Source organism: Odocoileus virginianus, chromosome 9, assembly GCF_023699985.2.
Source record: "Odocoileus virginianus isolate 20LAN1187 ecotype Illinois chromosome 9, Ovbor_1.2, whole genome shotgun sequence".
Lineage (NCBI taxonomy): Eukaryota > Metazoa > Chordata > Mammalia > Artiodactyla > Cervidae > Odocoileus > Odocoileus virginianus.
In genome coordinates this window covers 39,558,413-39,585,294 of record NC_069682.1, presented here as the reverse complement: position 1 = coordinate 39,585,294, position 26,882 = coordinate 39,558,413, and the positions used below count along the sequence as shown (strand labels likewise).

At 43.2% G+C, this 26,882-nt stretch overlaps 1 protein-coding gene across 1 annotated transcript in view; it reads left to right on the top strand.

Annotated features, from left to right (window-relative positions):
* Positions 1–26,882, top strand: part of ABHD12 (abhydrolase domain containing 12, lysophospholipase) — a 55,465-nt gene that overhangs the window by 6,909 nt on the left and 21,674 nt on the right. Inside the window, exon 2 of the mRNA XM_070472259.1 lies at positions 25,867–25,991. Coding sequence (XP_070328360.1) covers positions 25,867–25,991 — 125 coding nt within the window. The remainder of the gene's footprint in view (positions 1–25,866; positions 25,992–26,882) is intronic.

The following is a 26,882-nucleotide window of genomic DNA, read 5'->3' as shown; positions in this document are numbered from 1 at the left end:
GTCTTTGCCAGCATCAGGGTCTTTTCCAGTGAGTCAGCTCTTCGCATCAGATGGCCAAAGTGTTGGATCTTCAGCATCAGTCCTTCCAATGAATATTCAGGGTTGATTTCCTTTAGGATTGACTGGTTTGAGCTTTAGGGTAAAGAAAAGAAAGTTGAAATTCTTTTCAGGCCTTAGCAAACTTGGATCTCCATGCAAGATTTAGATGAATTGACTGAATTCTTTGTAATGGGAAGGGAAAGATGTTCAGAGTGGAAGCAGGTCATTTGGATGCTATAGTTCAGGGCCCTAAAATACATGTATGGCTTTTAACTTTCAGCTGTTTCTTTCTCCTAATAATGTGTATAGCATAGACTGTTTACTGTTTCATGCTTGACTTGTGCCTTTCTTGGGCCTGGAACATCATTTTGTTCCTACCTGAAAGTGGTGTTGTCAGTGTTTCATGCTCATAGGTTTATTTTATTCAACCAACAGTTAACTTGCTTCTGTTTGTTTAAAATCGTGCTAGGCACTGAGAAAGATGAAAGAAGGCAGTGCCAATCCTCAGGGAGTTTGTTGTCTGTCAGTTTTTATGTGTGACATTTTCATGATGTCTGTGGTAGAGACAATGCAAGGATGGCTGGAGACGGATAGTCTGATCTCACATTTGTCCTTTGTTACTCCTGTCATTTTTTTGTACTGATTTATCTTCAGAATATCTCGTGTTTTAGGCTTCCACTTCTCTGACAGGATGTAACTAATTTTTCAATGCATCCCTGGCATATCAAGCTATCTGTAGATAAAATAAATGTTCACAGTTTAGGGACAGAGCACACTTTGACAAGGCACGTGACAGCAGAACCTACAGGAAGGAAAATAAGACTGCCATCCTAGGACACTGGATACCGGCTTTGGGCTCCAGAAGGAAGAGACGGTGTCGGCCAGCTGGGAGCCTGCTGGTACAGCCCAGGGCTTCCTGAGGAAGCACCAGGGAGGTTCTGCAGGGACTGAGAAGGGATCCTGGTGTGAGGCCACTGTGAGAGATGGCAGTCGCCATGGTGAAAGGCAGCCCCAGAGGGATCTTGTCTGTTTCTCTCTGTTCCCCTCTCATTTTTTTTTTCTTCTGATTGCAGAAATGAAAAGGATTTCCTAATACATATTTAAAACAGAATATAATTGAGAAAGTAAAATTGTCCTGTGGATAATTCCTATTAGCAGTGTGGCAGCTCTACAGAAGATTGCTAGCATGATTTTTCTTTTCTTCATCCAGTGAGTATTTGTTGAAGACTTACTGTGTGGTGGAGGCTGTGAATAGAATGTTACAGTCAGACAGTTCCCAGTCCTTGTGTAACTCACATTCCCCTCTTGAGGGAGAAAGATAGCAAAAAAAAGGTAGATGTAAATATATAGTAAATTTAAAGGAGGTGGTAAAGTGCTATGAAGAAAAATAGAGCAAGGTAGTTTTAAAAAGCAGATAACATACCCAGAATGGAATTGCTTATGCTAAATAAGCCCCACATCACCAGACAGAAATTTTATTACAGTCTCGGCTCAAATTCTTAAACCAGTTAATTGGGAATCACCTGGTCAGCACTGATGAGGTCATCTGCCTGTTAGAACCTTGTCGCCTCCTAAAGGAAAGTGACCTTGGAATAAACCCAGTTATTTTGTCTCGTAAAGCTTCCTTGTTCCTGTTCCCTTCTGCCTAGGAAAGTCTTTCATTTTGTATGGCTCTTTGGAGCTGCTTCATGTTTACTATGTGAGATGCTGCCCAATTGATGAATTGTTGAATAAAGCCAGTAAGATCTTTTAAGATTTGCTCAGGTGAATTTTGTTTTTCAACAGTAAGTAATGCAATTATGTATAAAGCGCTTGAAAATAAGCTATGTTGTAGTGATAAAACATCCTTGTTACTGTCAGGAGAATAAGGCCTTTTCACAGTAGGACAACCAGCTGTTAAACTCTGCCAACATCCTCATGACTTTTTGTTTTCTTCTCTGGGAAAATTTATGGATTGCTCTTGTGTATTAAGTTTTCAGTTCTGTCCAGTGAAATTACTCCCAATACTGTGTTTGAGTAAGAGTTTGAAGATTGTTCTTCAGGTTTCCACCTATAAATTAGGTAGAATTTAGTCCAACTATCAGTTTTCAGATGTGAATTTTGGATTTACTTTTTTGTTCCTTCTGAGAGAATATGAGAAAATATAATGGAATGAATATATATATATATATATATATATATACACTCATATATGATGAAGTATTTATTATAATAGAAAATGTGTCTTGGGATATACCTATTAACATAGCAAATAAAGCCAAAAACTCTTTCTTAATAATTTTGATTGTTGCAGTCTTGGAAGAATTGATGAAAACTAAGTATAGACACTTTTTAATAGAAATCTGATTCTTCCACATCTGGCCAAGATAGAGTAACAGGGGCTAAATTTACCCCGAAATAACTACAACAGAGCCCAGACAAAATGCATGAAACAAGCTTTCCAAACACTGGCCACTGGCAGTGAGAGACAGTGGTCTGTGAAAGGTGACAAAGTGAGTCCTACAACAGCTCCAGCTTCCCGCTGTGTATGTGAGAGTTTCTCCACTGTAGCTCAGGGAAGGGGAAAGCGATGTGGAGAGCCTGGTTGACTCCCTGAGCCGTGGATGAGGTGCTGAGAGCCTGGGGACACCTGCATGCCTACAGTTTACAGGACAGAGGACCAGGGAGAGACAGTGGCACAGAGAACTCTGGAGAGCCATCCAGAGTTGTATTCTGTATTCAGCAGAGTGCTGCTCAGCCCATATGTGCGCTCAGCATGAATCACAAAAACAAACCCCAGAAGAATCAAACCGTCTCCAAGTAACTTCACTGCATCCTGAAACAAGGTTCAGTAATATTTATAGGAATATAAAAATAGCCAGTATGCAACAAAGTAAAATTCACAATGTCTAATATATCTAATCAAGGATTCAGTTCAGTTCAGTCACTCAGTTGTGTCTGACTCTTTGCGACCCTGTGGACCACAGCATGCCAGGCCTCCCTGTCCATCACGAACTCCTGAAATGTATCCAAAATCATGTCCATTGAGTCGGTGATGCCATCCAACCATCTCATTCTCTGTCATCCCCTTTTCTGCCTGCCCTCAATCTTTCCCAGCATCAGGGTCTTTTCAAATGAGTCAGCTCTTCGCATCAGGTGGCCAAAGTATTGGAGTTTCAGCTTCAGCATCAGTCCTTCCAATGAACACTTAGGACTGATCTCTTTTAGGATGGACTGGTTGGACCTCCTTGCAGTCCAGGGGACTCTCAAGAGTCTTCTCCAACACCACAGTTCAAAAGCATCAATTCTTCAGGGCTCAACTTTCTTTATAGTCCAGCTCACATTCATACCTAACTACCGGAAAAACCATAGCCTTGACTAGATGGACCTTTGTTGGCAAAGTAATGTCTCTGCTTTTTAATATGCTGTCTGGGTTGGTCATAACTTTCCTTCCAAGGAGTATGCGTCTTTTAATTTCATGGCTGCAGTCACCATCTGCACTGATTTTGGAGTCCCCCAAAATAAAGTCAGCCACTGTTTCTACTGTTTCCCCATCTATTTGCCATGAAGTGATGGGACCGGATGCCAGGATCTTAGTTTTCTGAATGTTGAGCTTTAAGCCAACTTTTTCGCTCTCCTCTTTCACTTTCATCAAGAGGCTCTTTAGTTCTTCACTTTCTGCCATAAGAGTGGTGTCAGCTGCATATCTGAGGTTATTGATATTTCTCCCAGCAATCTTGATTCCAGCTTGTGTTTCCTCCAACCCAGCTTTTCTCATGATGTACTCTGCATATAAGTTAAATAAGCAGGGTGACAGTATACAGCCTTGATATACTCCTTTCCCGATTTGGAACCAGTCTGTTGTTCCATGTCCAATTCTAACTGTTGCTTCCTGACCTGCACACAGATTTCTCAAGAGGCAGGTCAGGTGGTCTGGTATTCCCATAATCTCTTTCAGAATTCTCCACAGTTTATTGTTATCCACACAGTCAAATGCTTTGCCATAGTCAATAAAGCAGAAATAGATGTTTTTCTGGAATTCTCTTGCTTTTTCAATGATGCAACGGATGTTGGCAATTTGATCTCTGGTTCCTCTGCCTTTTCTAAAACTAGCTTGAACATCTGGAAGTTCATGGTTCACGTATTGCTGTAACCTGGCTTGGAGAATTTTAAGCATTACTTTACTAGCATGTGAGATGAGTACAATTGTGTGCTCATCTCCAAGTTGGTAGGTGCACAATATGCTACTGGAGATCAGTGGCGAAATAACTCCAGAAAGAATGAAGGAACAGAGCCAAAGCAAAACCAACACCCCTTTGTGGATGTGACTGGTGATAGAAGCAAGGTCTGATACTTTAAAGAGCAATATTGCATAGGAACCTGGAATGTTAGGTCCACGAATCAAGGCAAATTGGAAGTGGTCAAACAGGAGATGGCAAGAGTGAATGTCGACATTCTAGGAATCAGCGAAGTAAAATGGACTGCAATGGGTGAATTTAACTCAGATGACCATTATATCTACTACTGTGGGCAGGAATCCCTTAGAAGAAATGAAGTAGCTATCAGTCAACAAAGAAGTCCAAAATGCAGTACTTGGATCCAGTCTCAAAAACGACAGAATGATCTCTCTTCATTTCCGGGGCAAACCATTCAATATCACAGTAATCCAAGCCTATGCCCCGACCAGTAACACAGAAGAAGCTGAAGTTGAACAGTTCTATGAAGCCCTATAAGACTAACAACCAAAAAAGATGTCCTTTTCATTGTCGGGGACTGGAGTGCAAAAGTAGGAAGTCAAGAAACACTTGGAGTAACAGGCAAATTTGGCCTTGGAGTACAGAATGAAGCAGGGTAAAGGCTAATAGAGTTTTGCCAAGAGAACACACTGGTCATAGCAAACACCCTCTTCCAACAACACAAGAGAATACACATAGCCATCACCAGATGGCCAACGCTGAAATCAGATGAATTATATTCTATGCAGCTAAAGATGGCGAAGCCCTATACAGTCAGCAAAAACAAGACTGGGAGCTGACTGTGGCTCAGATCATGAAGTCCTTATTGCCAAATTTGGACTTAAATTGAAGAAAGTGCGGAAAACCACTAGACCATTCAGGTATGACCTAAATCAAATCCCTTATGGTTATACAGTGGAACTGACAAATAGATTTAAGGGACTAGACCTGATAGACAGAGAGCCTGATGAACTATGGACAGAGGTTCGTGACATTGTACAGGAGATAGGGATCAAGCCCATCCCCAAGAAAAAGAAATGCAAGAAAGAAAAATGGCTGTCTAAGAAGGCCTTACAAATAGCTGTGAAGAGAAGCGAACAGCAAAGGAGAAAAGGAAAGATATTCCCATTTCAATGCAGAGTTCCAAAGAATAGCAAGGAGAGAGAAGAAAGCCTTCCTCAGTGATCAGTGCAAAGAAATAGAAGAAAATAATAGAATGGGAAAGACTAGAGATCTCTTCAAGATAATTAGAGATACCAAGGGAACATTTCATGCAAAGATGGGCTCAATAAAGGACAGAAATGGTATGGACCTAACAGAAGCAGAAGATATTCAGAAGAGGTGGCAAGAATACACAGAACTGTATAAAAAAGATCTTCACAACCCAGATAATCACAATGGTGTGATCACTGACCTAGAGCCAGACATCCTGGAATGTGAAGTCAAGTGGGCCTTAGGAAGCATCACTACAAACAAAGCAAGTGGAGGTGATAGAATTCCAGTTGAGCTATTTCAAATCCTGAAAGATGATGCTGTGAAAGTGCTGCATGCAATATGCCAGCAAATTTGGAAAACTCAGCAGTGGCCAAAGGACTGGAAAAGATCAGTTTTCATTCCAATCCCAAAGAAAGGCAATGCCAAAGAATGCTCAAACTATTGTACAGTTGCACTCATCTCACACGCTAGCAAAGTAATGCTCAAAATCAAGGATTACCAGATGTAATCGTTTGCTTGGGCAGCCTTAGCAAAGTATTACAGACTGAGTCTCTAAAACAGTAAATTTTTAATGTACTTTATACATATATGCTAGAAGTCTGAGATCAGTGTGTTGGCAACGTTAGTTTCTTCTAGGGCCTCTCTCCTCTTAGGTCATCTTTCCTCTGCATGTCTGTCCAGGTTTCTTCTTATAAGGACACCAGATAAAATTTTAACCTCTTTAAAGACTCTGTTTCCAAATACAATCATATTGTGAGCTACTGGATTGTTGTTGTTCAGTCACTAAGTTGTGTACAACTCTTGGCAACTCCATGGACCATACCACGCCAGGCTTCCCTGTCCTTGGCTATCTCCCGGAATTTGCTCAGATTCACGTCCGTTGAATTGGTGATGCTGTCTAACTGTATCATCTTCTGCTGCTTATTCTTCTTTTGCCTTCAGTCTTTCCCAGCATCAGGGTCTTTTCCACTGAATTGGCTCTTCTCATCAGGTGACTGTATATAGAAGAGCACATATGCAGGTGATAGCAGGTTTCTTGTCAGAAAGGTGAGAAAGAAGGCCTTGGGGCAGCATCTTTAAAACACTGAAGAACAACAACAAAAACCCAGAAAACAACCAAGTAGAATTTATTCTCTTTTTTCTTTTCCTTTCATCTCCTTCCTCTCCCCCCTTCCCTTTTCTTCCTTCTTTCCTTGTAAATGAAGTGTAATTGACTTACTACATTAGTTTTAGGCGTACAACATAGTGATGAATCGATATTTTTATACATTACAGAAGCATCACCATGCTAAGTTGCTACTCTCTGTCACTCTACAAAGTTATGAATTATTGACTCTAGTCCCTGTGCTGTATTTTTCATCCCTATGACTTACTTTATAACTGGAAGTACTTCTTCACCCCCCTCACATATTTCATTCATCCACCTACCTACCTCCCCTCTGGTAGCTACCAATTTGTTCTCTGTCTATCTGTTTCTGTTTTATTATGTTTATTCTTTTTTTTTAGATTCCATGTACAAGACAAATCATATGGTATTTGTCTTTCTCTGTCTGACTTACTTAGCATAAAACCTTCAGGTCCATCCAAGTTGTCACAAATGACAAGATTTCATTTTTTTTTAATGGCCGTGTCATATCCTATTGTGTCTGTGTGTGTATCACATCTTTGTTATGTTGAGGTGTGTTTCCCTATACCCAGTTGGATGAAAGTTTTTATCATACATGCACGTTGGATTTTGTCAAAAGCTTTTTCTGCATCTGTTAAGATGATGATATGATTTTTATTTTTCCATTTATTGTATGGTGTATCACATTGGTTTCTGGATATTGAAACATCCTTGAAACCCTGGGATAAATCTCACTTGATCATGGTATATGATCTTTTTAATGTTATTGACTGTAATTTAATATTTTAAATTCATTTTGCTAATATTTTGTTGAGGATTTTTACATCAGTATTCATCAGGGATGTTGGCCTATATTTTCCTTGTTTTGTGGTGTTCTAATCTGATTTTGGTACCAAGATGATGCTGGCCTTGTACAGTGAGTTTGGAAGCACACTTTCCTCTTCCTTATTTGCTGTAGTTGGAGAAAGATAGATATTCTTTAAATTTTTGGTAGATTTCAGCTGCAAATTCGTTTGATCCTGGACTTTTGTTTGCTGGGAGTTTCTTTTTCACTGCTGATTGAGTTTCATGATTGATAATCCTTCTGTTTGTATCTTCTGTTTTTTCCTGTTTCAGTCTTAGGAGATTGAATGTTTCTAGGAATTTATCCGTTTACCCTGGGTTGTCCATTTTATTGGTGTATAATTGTAGTAAGCAATTATGATCCTTTGTGTTTCTGTGGTATCATTTATACCTTCTCTTTCATTTCTGATTTTATTGGTTTGGACCTGCTCTTTTTTCTTGAGGAGTCTGGGTGAGAGTTTGCCAGTTTTATCTTTTCAAAGAACTAGCTCTTAGTTTCATTGGTCTTTTCTATTGGTTTTTTTAGTCTCCATTTATTTCTGCTCAAATCTTTATTGTTTATTTCCTTCTACTAACTTTGAGTTTTGTTTGTTCTTCTATTTCTCGTTCCTTTAGATTTAAGGTTAGATAGTTAGATCTTTCTTGTTTCCTGAGGTAGGCTTGTGTTGCTATAAACTTCCCTCTTAAATTTGTTCTTGTCCCATAGATTTTGGTTTTGGATCATTGTATTTCCATTTTCATTTGTCTTCAGGTATTTTTAAGTTTCCTCTTTGATTTCTTCAGTGACCCAGCGTTAGTTTAGAAGGAATATTGTTTAGCCTCCATATGTGTTTGTGTTTTTTGCTTTTTTTGCCATGTAGTCTATTTCTACTCTATACCACTGTGGTTGGAAAAGATCCTTGGTATGCTTTCCATCTTAACTTTGTTGAGACTTGATATATCTGTTAAGTTCATCTGGTCTAATGGGTCATTTAAGGCCAATGTTTCTTTATTGATTTTTTTCACTGGACACATCACTGAATGATGTGTCCATTGATGTAAGTGGGGTGTTAAAGACCCTTCTTATTATTGTGTTGTTGTTAGTTTTTCCCTTTATATTTGTTAACACATTATTGACCAGAGATGTATTAATATATCTTTTGTTACATGAACATTATTGACCAGAGACATTTCAGTATTCATTTACATAACAAATCGCCGGCTACCGGCAATAGTTTCTGCAAAAATCCTCCAGTCAGAAATGTGATAATATTTGCTTTATGTATTTAGTTGCTGCTATGTTGGATGTGTATTTATTTACAATTGTTATATCTTATTGGATTGATTCCTTGGTCATTATATAATGTCCTTCTTTGTCTCTTGTTATAGTCTATTTGAAAATCTGTTTTGTCTGGTATACATATTTCTGCCCCAACTCTCTTTTTGTTTCCATTTGCATAGAATACCATTTTCCATTACCTCACTTTCAGTTTCTTTGTTTTCAGATCTGAAATGAGTCTCTTGTAGTCAGCGTATAAATAGATTGTGTTTTTTATTTATCTGTTCAGCTGTTCTGTGTCTTTTTGAGTACAGTATTTAATCAATTTACTTTTAAAGTAATTGTTGATAGGTATATACTTATTGCCATTTTGTTAATTCTTGTCTGATTGTTTTTATAGTTCTTATTTGTTCCTTCTTTTGCTCTTTCCCCCCATCTGATTTGATGATATATTTGGGTTGCTTTCTCTTTGAGTGAGTGCATGTGTGTGTGTGTCTGTGTTATAGGGTTTTCTTTTGATTTGTGGTTACCATGATGTTCATAACCAAGATATTCATGGGCTTCCCTGATAGCTCAGTTAGTGAAGAATCTGCCTGCAATGCAGGGGACCCTGGTTCGATTACTGGGTCTGGAAGATCAGTTGGAGAAGGGATAGGCTCCCCATTCCTGTATTATTCTTGGACTTCCCTTGTGGCTCAGCTGATAAAGAATCCATCTGCAATGCAGGAGACCTGGGTTCAATCCCTGGGTTGGGAAGATCCCCTGGAGAAGGGAAAGGCTACCCACTTCAGTATTGTGGCCTGGAGAATTCCATAGACTGTATAGTCCATAGGGTTGCAGAGTCAGATATGACTGAGCAACTTTCACTTTCACTTTTCATGATGCTCATATATAACAATTATACACACACAATTAGTAATAATGTGTTATTATTTTAAGTTGATGATCTTTTAAGTTGAAATGCACTCCAAAAACCGTGTGTTATTCCCCCACATTATTTAGTGTTTTTGATAGCGTATTTTATGACTTTTTGTTTTGTATATGTCTTAACTACTTACTGTGGACATAGATGATTTTGCTGCTTTTGTCTTTCCTCCTAGCTTTATAAGTGGTTGATGCACTACTTTTACTGTGTGTTTGCCTTTACCAATGAGATTTTTCCTTTCATAATTTTCACATTTGTAGTTCTGAAGGTTTTTTTTTTGTTTTCCCATTTTTTAAAATCCTGCTTAGAGAAGTCCCTTGAACATTTCTTGCAATGCCAGTGTCATGGTGTGGAATTCTTTTAGCTATTGCTTATATGTAAAGTAAAATATTTTTGGTTACAGGTATAGATTTTTTGTCCCTTTCATCACTGAGTATATCATGTCACTTCATTCTGATCTGTGAAATTTCTGCTGAAAAGTCAGCTTACGGAGTTTTCTTGCACATAACTAATTGCTTTTTTTTCTTGCTACTTTTAAGACTCTTTATCTTTAATTTTGCTATTTTAATTGTAATTTGTCTTGGTTTAGACCTCTTTGACAGGAGGGCATGACAACCCCATCATTCTTGCCTAGAGAATCCCATGGACGGAGGAACCTGGCAGGGAGAAAACTAGGGAAGCTGAGGATCAAGTTTCATTCTCAATTTTTTTTGGATTTCTGACAATGCAATTTAATTCATTTCAAATGAAAATTTGGTGGAATGTAAAGAAGGGAGCAGACTGAGAGTCCCAGGACAAGAACTCATTCTCAGATGAGGCCTTACCTTGAGTAAATGAATTCATACTGTGAGCCTGGTTTCCATATCTCTAAAAGAGGAGTGTTACCTATTTTACCGGCTTCATGGAGTTGTACTAAGATTTCAACAAGGTCATAGCAGCAGTATGTATCATTATAGAGTGAGGGGTATAGTGCTTTTTTCATGTCCACTCACTCCATCTACTTTTTGTGTTTAAAAGATGTTCACAAGAGACACCTATTTTACATGTTAATTTATTTCCCTAGTTTTTATGCTTTTGGGGGAGATAATTGAACTACCTGTATTGTTGGTTGTGTTTTTATTTATTTTTGGCTGCTCTGGGTCTTCATTGCAGCACGCGGGCCATGTCATTGTGGTGCAACGGGTTAGTTGCCCTGTGGCAGGTGGGATCTTAATTCCCTGACCAGTGATCGAACCTGCATCCCTCGGTGTTAGAAGGTAGTTTCTTAACCACAGGACCATCAGGGAAGTCCCACCTGTATTGTTAAGTCCTTATTTTTTTGCTTTGTATTGCTACAGGTTTCAGAACTTTCTCAGATACTTTTTTGCTATGAAACTAGCCCTGGAGAGCAGGTAGTTTCTATTAATAGTTGGTAGGGTGGGTACTGCCTTGTTTAGAGACTTGTACTGTCTCTTATTGACAGTTCTAGTGTAGGACAAATACTTCTTCTTGAGTGAAAGGGGGGTTATAATAATTAAAAAAAAATTTTTTTTTGGTACCATGTGGTTTGCAGAATCTTAGTTCCTCAACTAAGGCTTGAACTCAGTCATAACCACTGGACTGCCAGGGAATCCCCTGTATTGACTTAAATGCTTACAGCTATCTCAAAAGGTACTGTAACCCCATTTCACAGATGTGGAAATCAAGGCACAGATAGTTAGACATTGTAGCTTGTCCAGGGTGACACAGCCACTGGAGGCAGAGCTGGAGTGCTCCTGCCTCTGTTAGGGCTGCAACACAGCCTGACTGTTAGAGCAAGGAAATGGCATGGGTTGAAAATATTGGGCAGATGTCAGTTGAGGGAAACTAATGAGTTAGCCAGGATGTTCCTTTCCTTTTCTGACCACGTTAGTGACACAGTGAGGTGCTGAGGAGTGGACTTTTAAGCTCACAGGCCTGGTGCAGAGCCTTCTCTCTGGTGGGTGTCACCCTCTGGGACCTCCTGGTTGGTTTGGCACCCCCTCCTTGTGGAAGCTTTGGAGTAGCTGACATGGCCTGCACATCCGTGGCAGGTGCTAGGGGAAGCCAGGAGCCTGGGGGCAATGTCCCCGGAGCCAGCCTCATTGGCCCCTGTGGCTTTCTGATGAGCCAGTGTTATCTGGGACTCCCACGCCATCCATACTGGGCACCTTGGCTGTTGGAGGTAGAACATGTCCCGGGCATCTGTAATGAGGTTAAGTAGGGGTTTTTGCAATGCCTGTGTGCACTCTTCTAATAGAGTAAAGAGCTGAGAAGGGCAAGGCTTCTCAGATAAGAAAACAAAAGTGAGAAGGCAGGTTCACTTGCATCTAAAAATAGCCCTTTGTTAAAAAATTTACTCAGGGCTCCTTTAACGAGCAAATTTTTCCAATGTGAAATTGTGAAGTAGCTCACTTTATCCGTTTGTGAGAGCTGTGTTCGCACTCGTAGCTCTTCCACCGTGTGGGCATGTCCTTGCCACTCCCTGAATTTCCAGTTCCAGGCCTTGCCCATTTGAAGCAAAGATGTGGTCCTGTGATCTGTAGAAAGTGACATGTGATTCTAGGTAGAAGTGTTTCACAGCCAGTTCTTGGTTCTCCGTGCCATCCTTCCTAATACCGTCTGTGGAGTTGATGATGTCATGAAGCGGCAGTGCTTCCTGAGCAACGAGGACTAGCAGAAGCCCCTGGTGACCTGTGCTGTACATGCAGCCAGAGCAAGAAGTGTGAGCTGTTGTTCATGCTGCTGTATTTGGGGGTGGTCGTTATTGCCGTGAGATGTAGCCTGTTCATGCTAATACAGTCCCTCCATTTTTGACATCTTTTATTATATACAAGAAACATATTTAAAAATTTTAAAAATATTGAAGCATAAGTGGTAAATTCTCTACCCCCATCTCCCCTGACATGAACAGATTCTCCCCCCATCATTGCATGCCACCCCTGGTGTGTGGGTGCATGGTCCCCTGTGTGGGAGGCAGAAGGTTAAGGTGCTGGGACCATAGCTTTAATTGATAAAAGCAACAAAAATCGGTTGTGAGATGTAGTGGAAGAGAAGACCAAAAACGCCAGTAACCAAAAATACCTATAAGGAATAATGCTTTGGAAAGATATATACAAAATTTGTAAGAGGAAAATAGCTCTGCCCTAAGAAAGGGTGAGTACAAACTTCTGGTGATGTGTTAGCCACCGGGCATGAGTTTGAGTAAACTCCAGGAGTTTGTGATGAGTTCCTGGTGTGCTGCGATTCATGGGGTCGCACAGAGTCAGACACGGCTGAACGACTGAACTGAACTGAACTGAACCCCAGATCCAGCTTTCTCTAGCGGCGAGCAAGGGCTGGTCTGTTGCAGTCCGCAGGCCTCTCACTGCCATGGCCTCTGTTGCAGAGCATGGGCTCTAGGTGCTTGGGCCCCGTAGTTGTGGTGCAGGAGCTTAGTTGCTTTGCAGCATGTGGAATCTTCCTGGACCAGGGATCCAGCGCATGTCCCCTGCATTGCCAGGCAGATTTGTGACCACTGGATCACCAGGGAAGTCCAAAGATGGTGTTTCTTTCCCAAATAGATTTAATGCAGTTCTGTTTGGGATCAGTCTGCCTCAATTTCCCTGTACGGACAGCAGAGTGCACGGTCATGAGTAGGTCCTGGGAACACAGATCGTCCACGGTTGCAAACAGCAAGCCAGGGACTAGGGACCAGGGACTCGGTGGTAAGCAGAGGGTGGTCAGAGTGGGGAGGCTGCTCTTGAGCTCACCGCTTCTCAGGGAGCTGAGGAAGAAGGCTGAGATTTTCAGCATCCTTTTCTAAACTTGCATGTATTTCAATAAGGACAGAAAAGACGTTAGAAGTTCTCTTATAAATATTCCCAGTTAAAAAGACAAATGGTAGAGGAAAATATTTTAATATATATAATGTCAGACAGAGGGGTAATATTCTTAAAATATAATGATTGTAAGAGGAATTAGAATAAAGAGCCAAGGAGACCTTGAAGCAAACAGCCTTGAAGCTGAAACCTGGAGGGAAAACAGGGCTGGGGATGTGGACAGGTCTCAGAAGTGGGGAAGCAACTAAACTTGTGCCCGAGACATAGCTGGAAGGTCCGAGGAAGTGGGGAAGCACTAGGCCTGTGCTGGAGACTGAGGGCTGGACAGTCAGAGGTGCACAGTGTTCCTGGGACCTGTTTCAGATGCTCTTGCATCTTATTGTTTAATAGGAGCAGTGCTATGACCAAGTCTTCTTTTGAGGAGACTCAAAGGCTCTCTCTGGCTATGTAGCAGGCAGGTGGAGGTTGGGGGTGGTTCCATTTAAGAAGTCTCTTCCAAAGGCCAAGGTATTGATCTCTAGAAGTGGGTAGGTTCACCCAGGAGATGGGTGAGACAGTCATTAAGATATGGGAAGGAAATATTGGGACTTCTAATTATGTTCATATTCAGATATTAACCACCCAGTTGTACATGTGCATAATTTAATATGTACATGTATATTGAGAGCATGCTTCAGAAATGTTACTGGTTGAATGTGTAATCGAAAAGTTTAGGGCTGCTGGTTTAGGCAAGATATGTGGCTGGCCTGGAGCAGAGAGGCAGCAGGCAAGGGAACTAGAGGTGGATGGATTTGAAATGTTCTGGAGACTTGGTGGCGTTGGAAGTGGAGGTAGGGCAAGAAGAGGGGTCAGGAATGACTGCTAAGGGTTTGCTGCGGGCACAGGTATCTGCTGAGATGGAAAACTGGAGGGGAAGCAGAAGGAGAGGACAGAAGCCCAAGTGTTCGTTTAGCTCTGGACGTGTTAGTTTGGTTTGTCTGGGAGATTCTACCTGGAGACACATAAGACACACAGATTGGGAACTCAGTCCTTTCAGGCTTGCTTGTTGTTGATCTGACCCGAGTGTTGTCAGGGCAGACCAGGTCATGGAGCAGAACCCTCAGCTCACTGGTGGTTCTTGCCCGCTGGGGGTCCAGCGTGGACTCTTCTCGCCAGCGTTGCCGAGGAGCCGGGCTGGCAGGCCTTCAGCTCCCTGTGTTCTCGCTCTGCTTTGTGGGTTGTTGCTCCTCCTGAAGTGTCCACCCAGAAGAGACATATCTCTCCACTCACGTTTCCTGAGCCAAAGCAAGTCACTAGGCCGCCCCTAACTGCAGGGGAAAGTCGTGGCCTAGGAAGGCCCAGAGCCGGAGATAACAGTGCTCACGTCTGATGACCGCCACGTAGTTCTGGGCATGAGCTGACAGCAGCAGCCTTTCTGAGCAGGTGACAGTCGAGGAGCCCCAGGCCTGGGTAGCACTGAGCTCAGAGCGCCGTGACCCGCCTCCCTTCATTGGGACGTGTCCTTGGGGGCCGGGAGCGGAACACCACTTAAACTGAACAGGTAGGTCCTGTGACTGCTAGGAGAGTGTGTGTGGGCTGGGGCCCGAGGGCTTCAGGGTGAGGTGGGTCTGACTCTGAGCTGCCAGGCCCGGGTAGGGTCCACCCTGGGCAGGCTGGCCGCCCCACCACTGCCCGGTACCTGAGTTCCGCTTCGCTTCCCTTCTGATGCTGCACACAGAGTTCAGGGTCATTTCTGAAGTGTCAGACTACTGCTTTTACGTACTAATGTGGTGACGGAGACCCTCTCGATTTATCTCAGTGTTCCCCAGAGTCAAGACGGAGACTGTGACTGCGCCACGCCTCTCACCTGCAGGTCTGCTCTGCACAGCTGGCCTCTCAGGTAGATTCCGTCCGTTAGAGTTGAAGAGACCGAGACTCAGAGAGTCGATCGGCCCTGGCGTCTGGAATGTGAGGAGGGACAGGCCAGCTCTGTCCCCACTGCCACTCGGAGCCCAGGTTCGGGAGCGTGGTACCTCAAACTTCTGGGGGCTCCCGCTGGAGGGAAGCATGTCGGGGCCCCCACGGCCTGAGGGGGTGTTTTACTGGAGGGGGCTTTGCTCTGAGTCTTCACCCAGTACTCTATTCCCTCTGTTGGCAGAGGGATTGGGCAGGTGGTTGGAGCATCTGCCTGGGGAGCAGTAAGTCAGGAAGACAAGTCACGATCCAGTTGGGAAATTGGAGGGTAGCAAGTGCCGCTCCGGCACCTGCCTCCTGGTCTTCACACGTTTTCCCAGAACTGCAGCCTGTCTGCCTGTTTGGGTGCTTCTGAGAGCGGCTTACCCGGCCCATGGAGGTAGAGGCAGTCCCTGGGTTGGTGCCTGGAGGGCTGAAGAGCTGGGCACACTCATCTCAGCAGTAGCTATACTGCCTGAGATTACACTGCCAAGAAAGAGAGGGTGGCCAGTTCCCAACAGCTGTCAGCCACTGGGTGTCAGAGCCGCACATGGGAATTGTCCGTCTGGAAGCAGACAGGCTGGGTTGCACAGGGAATGTTGCAGGTGCCAAGCCTTTATTGCCCAGGGAACTCTGAGGACTTGTGCCAGCCGCCCTGCAGAGGGCCTGTGGGAAGTGAAGCCTCAGGTGCTGGGAGCAGCTGAACCATGTGTAGGCTTGTCTCTTGTCTTGTTGGAAGAGGGTGTTTGCTATAACTAGTGCGTTCTCTTGGCAAAACTCTTGTTAGCCTTTGCCCTGCTTCGTTTTGTACTGCAAGGCCAAACTTACCTATTACTCCAGGTTTCTCTTAACTTCCTACTTTTGCATTTGAATCCCCTATGGTGAAAAGGACGTCTTTTTTTGGTGTTGGTTCTAGGTGGTCTTACAGGTCTTCAATAGAACCAGTCAACTTAAGCTCCTTCGGCATTAGTGGTTGGGGCATAGACTTGGATTACTGTGATGTTGAATGGTCTGCCTTGGAAAAGAACAGAGCATTCTGTTGTTTATGAGATTGCAGCCAAGTACTGTAATTCAGAGCCTTTTGTTGTCTATGAGGGGTACTCATTTCCTCCAAGGGATTCTTGCCCACAGTAGTAGATATAATGGTCATCTAAGTTAAATTTGCCCATTTCCGTCCATTTTAATTTGCTGATTTCTAAAATGTCAACATTCACTCTTGCCATCTCCTGATTGACCACGGTCCAATTTTACTTGATTCCTGTACCTAACATTCCAGGTTCATATGCAGTATTGTTCTTTACAGTATTGGATTTTCACTACCAGACACATCCACAGCTGAGCGTCGTTTCCCCTTTTGCCCAGCCTTTTTCCATGGCCTTCCTCTGTTGGAGCTATTTCTCTGCTGTTCCTCAGTAGCATATTGGACACCTTCCGACCTGGGGGGCCCATCTTCTGGTGTCATATCTTTTGTCTCTTCATAGTGTTGAGGGGTTCTTGAGGCAAGAATATTGGGGTAGTTTGCCATTCCTTTTTCCAATGGACCATATTTTGTCAGAACTCTCCACCATGACCCGTCTACCTTGTGTGGCCCTGCATAGTATGGTTCATAGCTTCACTGAGTTACACAAGGCTGTGATCATTTTGGTTAGTTTGCTGTGATTGTGGTTTTCATTCTTGAGGCTATGGGATTGTAGGTCCTGCTTCTTCTGTCTGCCTTCTGATGGATGAGGATAAGAGGCTAGTGTAAGCTTCCTAATGGGAAGGACTGGCTATGGGGAAGACTGGGGTCTTACTCTGGCGGGCAGGGCCGTGCTCAAGGAATCTTTAATTGAATTTTCTTCTCAGGGAGGGGCTGTGCTGTGCTCCCTCCCTGTTGTTTGGCCTGAGGCGACCCAGTCCTGGAGTTTACGGGCTCTGTGGTAAGCAAGGGTGAAGTGAAGTCGCTCAGTCATGTCCACTCTTTGCGACCCCATGGACTGTAGCCTACCAAGTTCCTCCATCCATGGGATTTTCCAGGCAAGAATACTCGAGTGAGTTGCCATTTCCTTCTCCAGGAGATCTTCCCAACCCAGGGATTGAACCTGGGTTTCCCACATCGTAGGCAAACGCTTTGCCGTCTGAGCCACCAGGGAAGTCCCATAAGTAAGAGTAAAGGCGAACAAAGAGGCACATGCCAACATGTGCCTCCCAGGATTGCTGCTGCCAGTGCCCCTGTCCCTGTGGTAGGCCACTGCTGGCCTGCATCTCTGCAGAAGGCCCTCAAACACTCACAGGCAGGTCTGGGTCAGTTTCTTGTGATGTCACTGCTCCTTCCCCTGGGTCCTGGTGTGCACAAGGTTTTGTTTGTGACCCCCACAAATCTCTGTTTCCCCCAGTCCTGTGGAAGTTCTGTAATCAAATCCTGCTGTCCTTCCAAGTCAGATTCCCTGGGGATTCCCAGTCCCTTTTGCTGGATTCCCAGGTTGGGAAGTCTGATGTGGGGTCTAGAACCTTCGAAACAGTGTGAGAACTTCTTTGGTATTATTTGTTCTTCAGTTTGTGGGTCTCCCAGCCTTCCGGTATGGGATTTGATTTTAATGTGATTGCACCCCTCCTACCATCTCTTTGTGGCTTCTCCTTTGTCCTTGGACACAGAGTATCTTTTTTTTTTTTTGATGGGTTCCAGCGCCTTACTGTTGAAAGTTGTTCGGCAGCTAGTTGCAATTTTGTTGTTCTCTCAGGAGAAGATGAGATTATTGACCCACCCTCACCAGAAGCTCTAATTGCAAGATTTATTTACCTTTGACTACAGATTGATCAAATAGATGGGGAAACAATGCAAACAGTGAGAGACTTTATTTTCCTGGTCTCCAAAATCAATGCAGATGGTGACTGCAGCCATGAAATTAAAAGACGCTTGCTCCTTGGAGGAAAAGCTGTGACCAACCTAGACAGCATATTAAAAAGCAGAGACGTTACTTTGCCAACAAAGGTCTATCTAGTCAAAGCTATGGTTTTCCATGTATGGATGACAGAGTTGGACTATAAAGAGAGCTGAGCGATTTGATGCTTTTGAACTGTGGTACTGGAGAAGACTCTTGAGAGTTCCTTGGACTGCAAGGAGGTCCAACCAGTCCATCCTAAAAGAGATCAGTCCTGAGTGTTCGTTGGAAGGACTGATGTTGAAGCTGAAACTACAATTCTTTGACCACCTGATGTGAAGAGCTGAGTCATTTGAAAAGACCCTGATGCTGGGAAAGATTGAGGGCAGGCGAGGAAGGGGATGACAGAGGATGAGATGGTTGGAAAGCATGACTAACTCGATGGACATAAGTTTGAGTAAACTCCGGGAGTTGGTGATAGACAGGGAAGCCTGGCGTGCTGCAGTCCATGGGGTCGCAAAGAGTCGGACACGACTGAGTGACTGAACTGAACTGAAAGATTGGTCAAGTCTTCCCTGGGCTTCCCTGGTGGCTCAGACAGTGAAGAACCTGGCTGCCAATGCAGGAGACCAGGCTTTGATCCCTGGGTCTGGAAGATCCCCTGGAGAAGGGAATGGCTACCCACCCCAGTATTCTTGCCTGTAGAATTCCATGGACAGAGGAGCCTAGCAGGCTACAGCCCATGGGTTTGCAAAGAGTCAGACAGGACTGAGACGCTAACACTTTCACTTTCAAAGATTGATCAACCCAAGATGTCAAGGGAAAGTTAACTGCTGTTAACTTCTAGGAGAACACATTGCAGCCTGGGGTCAGGATGTGTTAATCTCTTCATTCTTACAGCCATTCACCGGTGGGCAGGGTCAGATTATCTCCCTGTGAGCTAAATAAAGGCATTTTTTGTTTAATTGTAAGGCAGAGAGGCAGAGTCCCCTGAGGCAAGCCATTATGTATGGTTATAATACCAAAAAAAAAAAAGCAAAGATTAAAGTCAAAGAAACAGATCTATCTTGGAGTCAGAATTGGCTTTTTCCTGCATCAGGTAGAAAATTAGAAATGTTAGTTAGGAGGGTTGTAACCAGCCTTTGAAGGAAAACCAAAGAATTGAGAGTTTGGTAAAGACTGATAAAATGTGTAAGAGGGCAGGATCTAGGCCAGTTTACAGACAGATCATAAAAGGTCAAAAATAATGAAGAGGACTAGAATCCAAATAACCCACTAGGGTGTGTTAGTTTTCTGTTGAAACATTAAATTTCTTTGTACAGTCATGTCCTTCTTTGAGCAAAGATACTCAAATTCAAGATTTTTTTTTAAATTGGTCTAATCATTTATACAGGTGCATCAAGAATGCCAGTTGGCCACATAAGCCTGTTAAAAGTTTCCTTTGCTAGAACGTTTCATAAGGAATCTCAGATTAGACTTTTAAGTCTTTTGAAGCTAGAGAGCCAAGCCAAGATCAGTATCAGTTCAGTCACTCAGTCATGTCCGACTCTGCGACCCCATGAACTGCAGCACGCCAGGGTTCCCTGTCCATCACCAACTCCCAGAGCTTGCTCAGACTTATGTCCATCAAGTCGGTGATGCCATCCAACCATCTCATCCTCTGTCATCCCCTTCTCCTCCCACCTTCAATCTTTCCCAGCAACAGGTCTTTCCCAAAGAGTCAGTTCTTCACATCAGGTGGCCAAAGTATTCGAGCTTCAGCTTCAACATCAGTCCTTCCAATGAATATTCAGGATTGATTTCCTTTAGAATTGACTGGTTTGATCTCCTTGCAGTCCAAGGGACTCTCAAGAGTCTTCTCCAACACCGCAGTTCAAAAGCATCAATACTTCAACTCTCAGCCTTCTTGATGGTCCAGATCTCACATCCATACATGACCACTGGAAAAGCCATAGTTTTGACTATACAGACCTTTGTCTCTGCAGTACATACAGATTCTGAACTAAAGGCGGAACCAGGACCCTGTCCCAAGGCTGCACTATTCTTAACTGCCCCTCCACTGTTTCTGCTTTGGCTCCATTCCCTGAGTAGGAACTGTCTGAATCTGCCCTTTGGAAATCAGAGAAAGTCAAAGAGGCTGAGTGAAGCCTGTTTCCTAGGAACAGAAGATGCAGAAAGACTTTCATGTCCTGGAGGGGTCAACTGTTGTTGAAAAATCCATTCATACAATTTCTATTTCACTTATATCAACCTAACACACTGATTCTTAACAGTTATACTTGGATTGTTCATGAAATTGCCATAAGCTAATCATTGTCAGGTTATTTCCCTATTTATTATTTTTATAACACGTGTGTTAGGCAGATTTCAAAAAAATTAGAAGGTAAAAAACCTTAGAAAGTTAAATTCATTTTTTTTATTGTTTTATTGCTGCACTTGGTATACATGAAATAATGGATTTCAAGCAATTTCACTGCAGATCTACTTATACTTTTAGGTTGAATTTATAATTTTAAAAATCTGTTAATAGTAGATTATATTAGGTTGTTACTCTACCTGGGTTTATTTGTCAAATAAAGTGTGCTCATGTTATACTTAATGCTAATAACTCAGGGTGGAGATGTGCACCGCAGATGGGACTTGAACTCAAGTGAGGGAGTCAGACCCGGTCAAGAAACACTCTTTTCACTGAGGTCACACACTTGGTGTCAGGACTTAATGAAGCCCAGATTCTTTATGTCTCTTTGCAGAAAGAATTCGCTGGGAGACAAAGTGATAGGTAAGAAGTGAATTAACTGAGAAAGAAACACACTCCTCAGAGTGTGGGCCATCAAGAGGCACCAAAATATAATGTGGGTTTTGTGGGCCAGGTAAACTCATAAGCTAACGGTAGGGGGGAAGCTAATGAAACTAAAGCTCCAAAGAGCTCCAAAGCTCTACTTTGGCCACCTATTGCAAAGAGCTGACTCGTGGGAAAAGACCCTGGTACTGGGACAGATTGAGGGCAGGAGGAGAAGGGGTTGACAGAAGATGAGATGGTTGGATGGCATCACTGGCTCAATGGACATGATTTTGAGCAAATTCTGGGAGATGGTGTAGGACAGGGAAGCCTGGCATGCTGCAGTCCATGGGGTTGCAAAGAGTCACAGGAATGAGCAACTGAACAACAACAATGAGGGGGAGGATTATTCCATTTATTTCAGGGAAGGGGTGGGGATTTCCTCAAATTGGGCCACCACCCACTTTTGGCCTTTTTGGTCAGCCTCAGAAGTGTGGTGCTGGCTGATGTGTCATTTAGTTAATGTATTACAATGGGCATATAATGAGGCTCAAGGTCTACTGAAAGTTGAATCTCCTGCTATCTTGGGTCTACTTGGTTCTAACCAGTTTTGTCATGTCCTATGGCCTTGTCATTCTTTTAAAGGTTGTGCCCTGTCCCCTTCCCTCCATTTCAAGAGGACAACTGCTTTTATTAAAGTGACACTACTAAACTGGTTTTATTTATACATGAACTTGAAAAATATTTGGTTTCTTATGTGTCTGGGAGTTTTAGGAATATTTAATTTAGCACTTATTTCTCTTTAAGTCATTTGGAGCAGAGCTCCTTTAAGGGATTTTGTAAATTAACTTGGTAATACCACCCAGGGGCTAGGAAAACATCACAAATACTGTGGCACCTTGAACAACATGGTTCTGAATAGTGTGGGTTCACTCATACACGGGTTGGTTTTTTCACCAAAGATGCCAGTACCACGTGATCCACAGTTAGTTGAATCTGCACATGTGGAATAGCAAAAATGGAGGACCAGCTCTAAGTTACACTCGCATTTTCAATTGCATGGAGGGTTGGCACCCCTACGCCCCTCACTTTTCAAGGGTCAGCTGTAGGTTACACACACACACACACACACACACACACACACACACACATGTTACTGCACTTGTCCTAACAGCTGAGCCACCAGTCAGCATAACCATAGTCAAACCAAGCTCACCAGATTAGGTAACATAAGAGTTGGTTCTCGTCTTTGCCCTGCTTTAATTGTCTTTTTATCTGAATTTAGTTTGGGCCAAATGGAACAATTTAAGGTTACCTGCCCAAGATGAGGACTAATGCTTTTGTACAATATTTAACTTTTAAGATTTTCATTTCCCGTAATTTGTAATCTGTGGAGGCAATGGACTAAATTTCAAGTCAGGGACTTCTTAAAAATAACAAGCAGCAGTCTGGGTGTTTCCATAGCTCAGCTGAGTGGGTAAAATACCCAACTTGTTTCCCGTGTGTCATTTTTTCCTTTTCATACTCAGATAGAGGCTGTGTGAAGACCTGAGTCCCTTAACAGCCCCCCAGGGAGGCAGAGGCCTAAAACCCTAGTGATTGTAGGAAGGTGGGGAAAGACCTGGCAGGATGGACAGAGAAGTCAGTAGAAAGGTCAGTCTCGCATGCAGTCCTGTCTGGAGTGCCTTCTGAGGAGACAGCTTGGGATTTCCAGACAGAAAGTAGAGTTAGGGGGTCAGTGGATGGAAAAAGTTGAGATGTCAAGGGTAGGGAAGATCTTGCAAAGCAGGTCAGTGGTTTGGACATCAAAGGTGGGGATGAGGGGCTTGATGAGATATCAATATGGGGGTGACTTAACAGAATTCTTACTAAAGCAGGTCAAGGTCAAGGCACAGAGGAAGAGAGGGCTCAGTTCTTGGTAAAAGCTGAGAAACTAAGTGACTATCTAATGACTGCATAAAATGGTACAAGTCCAGTGGTGTAAAATTCTTAGCTGTCAACAAAAATGAAAAAGGACTTGAGTATTTTCCACTGTGTGATTTTTGGCATATAACCCTGAAAAATTGGTAATACTAGTAAACTTCCTTTCCCTTTTACTGTTGTGAATAAGTTCTCAATATTTATATTTTTCAAAAACCGAAAAAACAGAACTAGAATTAATGTTCAGTTCAGTCGCTCAGTCGTGTCCAGCTCTTTGCGAACCCATGGACTGCAGCACACCAGGCCTCCTTGTCCATCACCAACTCCCGGAGTTTACTCAGACTCATATCTATTGAGTCGGTGATGCCATCCAACCATCTCATCCTCTGTCATCCCCTTTTCCTCCCGCCTTAATTAATGTTAACCCTTCCCTTTTCTATATCAATAAGTAATATATATAGAAAGAGACATGATGCATCTGGGAAAGAGGTGGAATCCATCTCATTTAGAGATGCGTTTTCAGTAAAAGCTTACACATGCTTAGTAATGATTTATCAAAAATGAAACATTTGTCATTTTGATTCATGTGTATGGTAATAATCATAACTCAATCTAGAAGAAAACGACTTTCATGTAGAAGAGCCTCACTGGTGCAGATACATAGTTTTTTGAAATTTCTATTTATATATGTATTTCTTGTTCAAGAAGGGTATGACAGTAGTGAGTGGCACACTGGGTATTGGCCCAGATCACCTTAACTCCACAGCTTTCATTTAACCACCGCATCATATGCCTTTTGTTAGTGAAAGTGTAGATTGCGCATGGACTTTAAGTGCCCTTTTAATATGTGTTTATTTCTTTGTCAGGTCTTAGTTGCATCATGCAGGATCTTTTCTTGTGGCGTGCAGGCTCAGTATCTGCGGTGTGGGCGCTCCAGAGCTCACGGGCTCAGTTGCTGCAGCTGACATGTGGGCACTCTAGTTTTTGCGCGCGTGGGTTTAGTTGCTCCACAGCATGTAGGATCTTAGTTTTCCAACCAGGGATGGAACCCACGTCCCCGGTTGCAAGGTGGATCTTAACCACTGGACCACTAGGGAAGTCCCAAGATGCCCTTTTGAACTTCTCCTGCGCCACCTGGCTAACTCCTCTATTCCTGACTTAGTGTTTCCACCAGTGGCCCTTCCCTGGCAGCCCAGACTAGGTCAGATCACCCTGTGCAGGTGTGCTGTCACAGCCTTTCGTCTGCCCCGCTGAGCTGAGAGCACAGCACAGAGGCAGATGCATCCTCTTCTGCTCTTATTGTCCACTGCCCATGGAGTACCTGGTGCTCAGTAACAACTGGAGGATGAGCCAGGTGATTGAGTGAAAGGATTACATTATCAAATATGTGTATTTGTCATCAGCTGTACTGAAGTATTATATCAGTCTGCTTTGTTGAGTGTTGATTTACATGTGATAAAATCTACCAGTGTATGCATTCATGTGTCCACAACCACAGTCCAGATAATGAACCTGTCCATCACTGCAAGAGTTGCCTCTCACCCCTTGTAATCTCTCCTTCCCTCTCCTCCCGGCCCTGGAGATCACTATTCTGCTGTTTTGCCTGTTGTTGTTGTTGTTCAGTCACTTAGTCACGTCCAACTTTCTGTGACCGCTTAAGCCTCAGCATGCCAGGCTTCCTTGCCCTCTGTAGTTTTGCCTTTTCTGGAATTTTTAACAAATGGGGTTATACAGTGTGTAGTCTTTTGTATCCGTCTTATTTACCTTAGCCTGATGCTTTTATAGCCTTCCGTATTGTTGCATGTGATGAGTTCACATACCTAGAACTAATGAGTTCTAGGTATATTTTTTAAACCACCTTGAATACTTTTTTGAAATAGCGCAGATATAAGTACCCCCACTGAGGTTGATCTTTGATGTCAGAGAGGTTTTGTGGTAGCACTGGCTGCCTTTTTCACTTTTGATCTCTTGTGGGGTCCCAGGAGCTTTTCGGGTGCTACGTGATGTGTCATACTGCAGCGGATTGAATGCAGAAGCACGTACCGGAACCCATCTGTCTTCTGCTAAGCTGTTTGTCTTGAAGAAATTTGTAAAAAATTTTCTCACTAAAATTTTTCCTTTTGGAAAATTTAATCTTTTTTAAATAACAGATGTTAATTATATTAACTTGTCATGGGTTATTATTATTGAATGACTTAGTATAATAGATACTTAAAATTTTTCTTTAGTGTCTCATAAAACAAATAGTGATAAACACAAATCATATGAAGGTCTTTTGGGCCCTCAGTTTTTCAGTTGTCAAGAGGCCCATAGTCCAAGTTTGAGGATCTCTGGGCTAGGAACCCGTTTTAACAGGGTGTCAGGACCAGAGTGAGGAAAGTCTTGGAGCTGGTTGTGGATTAGAGAGGGTTTTGAGACCTGGGCTGATGACCTGGTCTGAGGCTTCCGGAGCAGGGGCCTCCGGAAGGTATGCAGGCAGAAATATGAGAACATGGAGTCGTGGCCACTGTCCTGTCCTCAGCCCCCTGCTCCCTCCTGGGATCTGGTTTGACAGGTTCTGTGCGTAGGTGCTTCCTCTGTTGGGGAGCCCACGCCCGCTTGCTGGAGGGGAATCAGAGGCCCAGAGGCAGCCTCTCTCCTGAGGGGAAGTTGCAGCCACAGTCTGACATGAGGTTGGGCACTTTCTGAAGATCTGAAGGATCCCAGGGCCCCCATAGGAAATCAGCAGGACTGTTTCTTTGGCTTTCAAGAAACAAATTTTACCCTTCTGGTAGAGTTCTGGGCAAATGACAAGGCACACGCAAGTGGGAGGCTGCTCTCGTCTTCGGTGATATTCTTGTTGGGCACAGTAGGTGTGGGTCTTGGTGAGTGATTTTTGACGATACTGTTACTAAACCATAGTGGACTCACTCCTGTGCACTGCTTTTCTCTTGCAGGCGAAAGGGCCTGTGCTTCCGACTGAGGAAGATACTTTTCTGTGTCCTGGGATTGTACGTGGCCATTCCATTTCTCATCAAACTATGTCCTGGGATACAGGCCAAACTGATTTTCTTGAATTTCGGTAAGTGCTGTGTGTCCATTTTCATTTTAATTTTAGTAAGAATTCATGTTCATAGTGATTTATGTATTTATATTTTTACCACTCAGCTCAGGAAGTAGGGCTTCCCTGGTGGCTCAGTTGGTAAAGAATCCACCTGCAATGCAAGAGACTTGGATTTGATCCCTGGATTGGGAAGATCCCCTGGAGAAGGGAAAGGCTACCCACTGCAGTATTCTGGCCTGGAGAATTCCATGGACTGTATAGTCCATGGGGTCACAAAGAGTTGGACTCGACTGAGTGACTTTCACTTTCAGGAAGTAGAGCCTTTCTACTGTCCAAAAGGTTCCCTGTGCCCCTTCCCAGTTAAGGGATGTTTGTAATGAGGGCATTTCTCTTAGGGCTGGCGTTTGTGTGCGTAGATGACGGCTGCATGTCTGGGGGTCTTTCTTCACTGAGGTGGGTAGAAGTGTTGATGACATGTAGAGTCTTCTGAAGCTGTCATGTTGGGGCTGCTGTGTCTGTAGTGCAGTCTAGGAGGTTAGCTGTCCTTGGAAAAGGTGGTCACTGAAACTGTAGTGACTGAAAAAATAATCTGGTCTTTTTTCTTTAACACACACACACAAATCTGGTCTTTTTTCTTTAAAACACACACACACACACACACCTACACCTTTTTTTCTCCCCTTAAAAAACCCTAGCATGCTGCTTTGTTTCCTATGAAATTGTATGCTGGCTTTAGAGGTAAGGGTTAGAAGTTAGATTATAATCCCCTTCAGTTAACTTGGACCTGGTGTGTTCCAAAGTTGTTTTTTTGTTTTTGTTTTTATTTTTTATGCTATATGTTTACTTTTGGACAAGTGGGAGGAAAAAGGGTGGAAGTATCTGGTTTATGAAGTGGAAAGTGTATAGTTG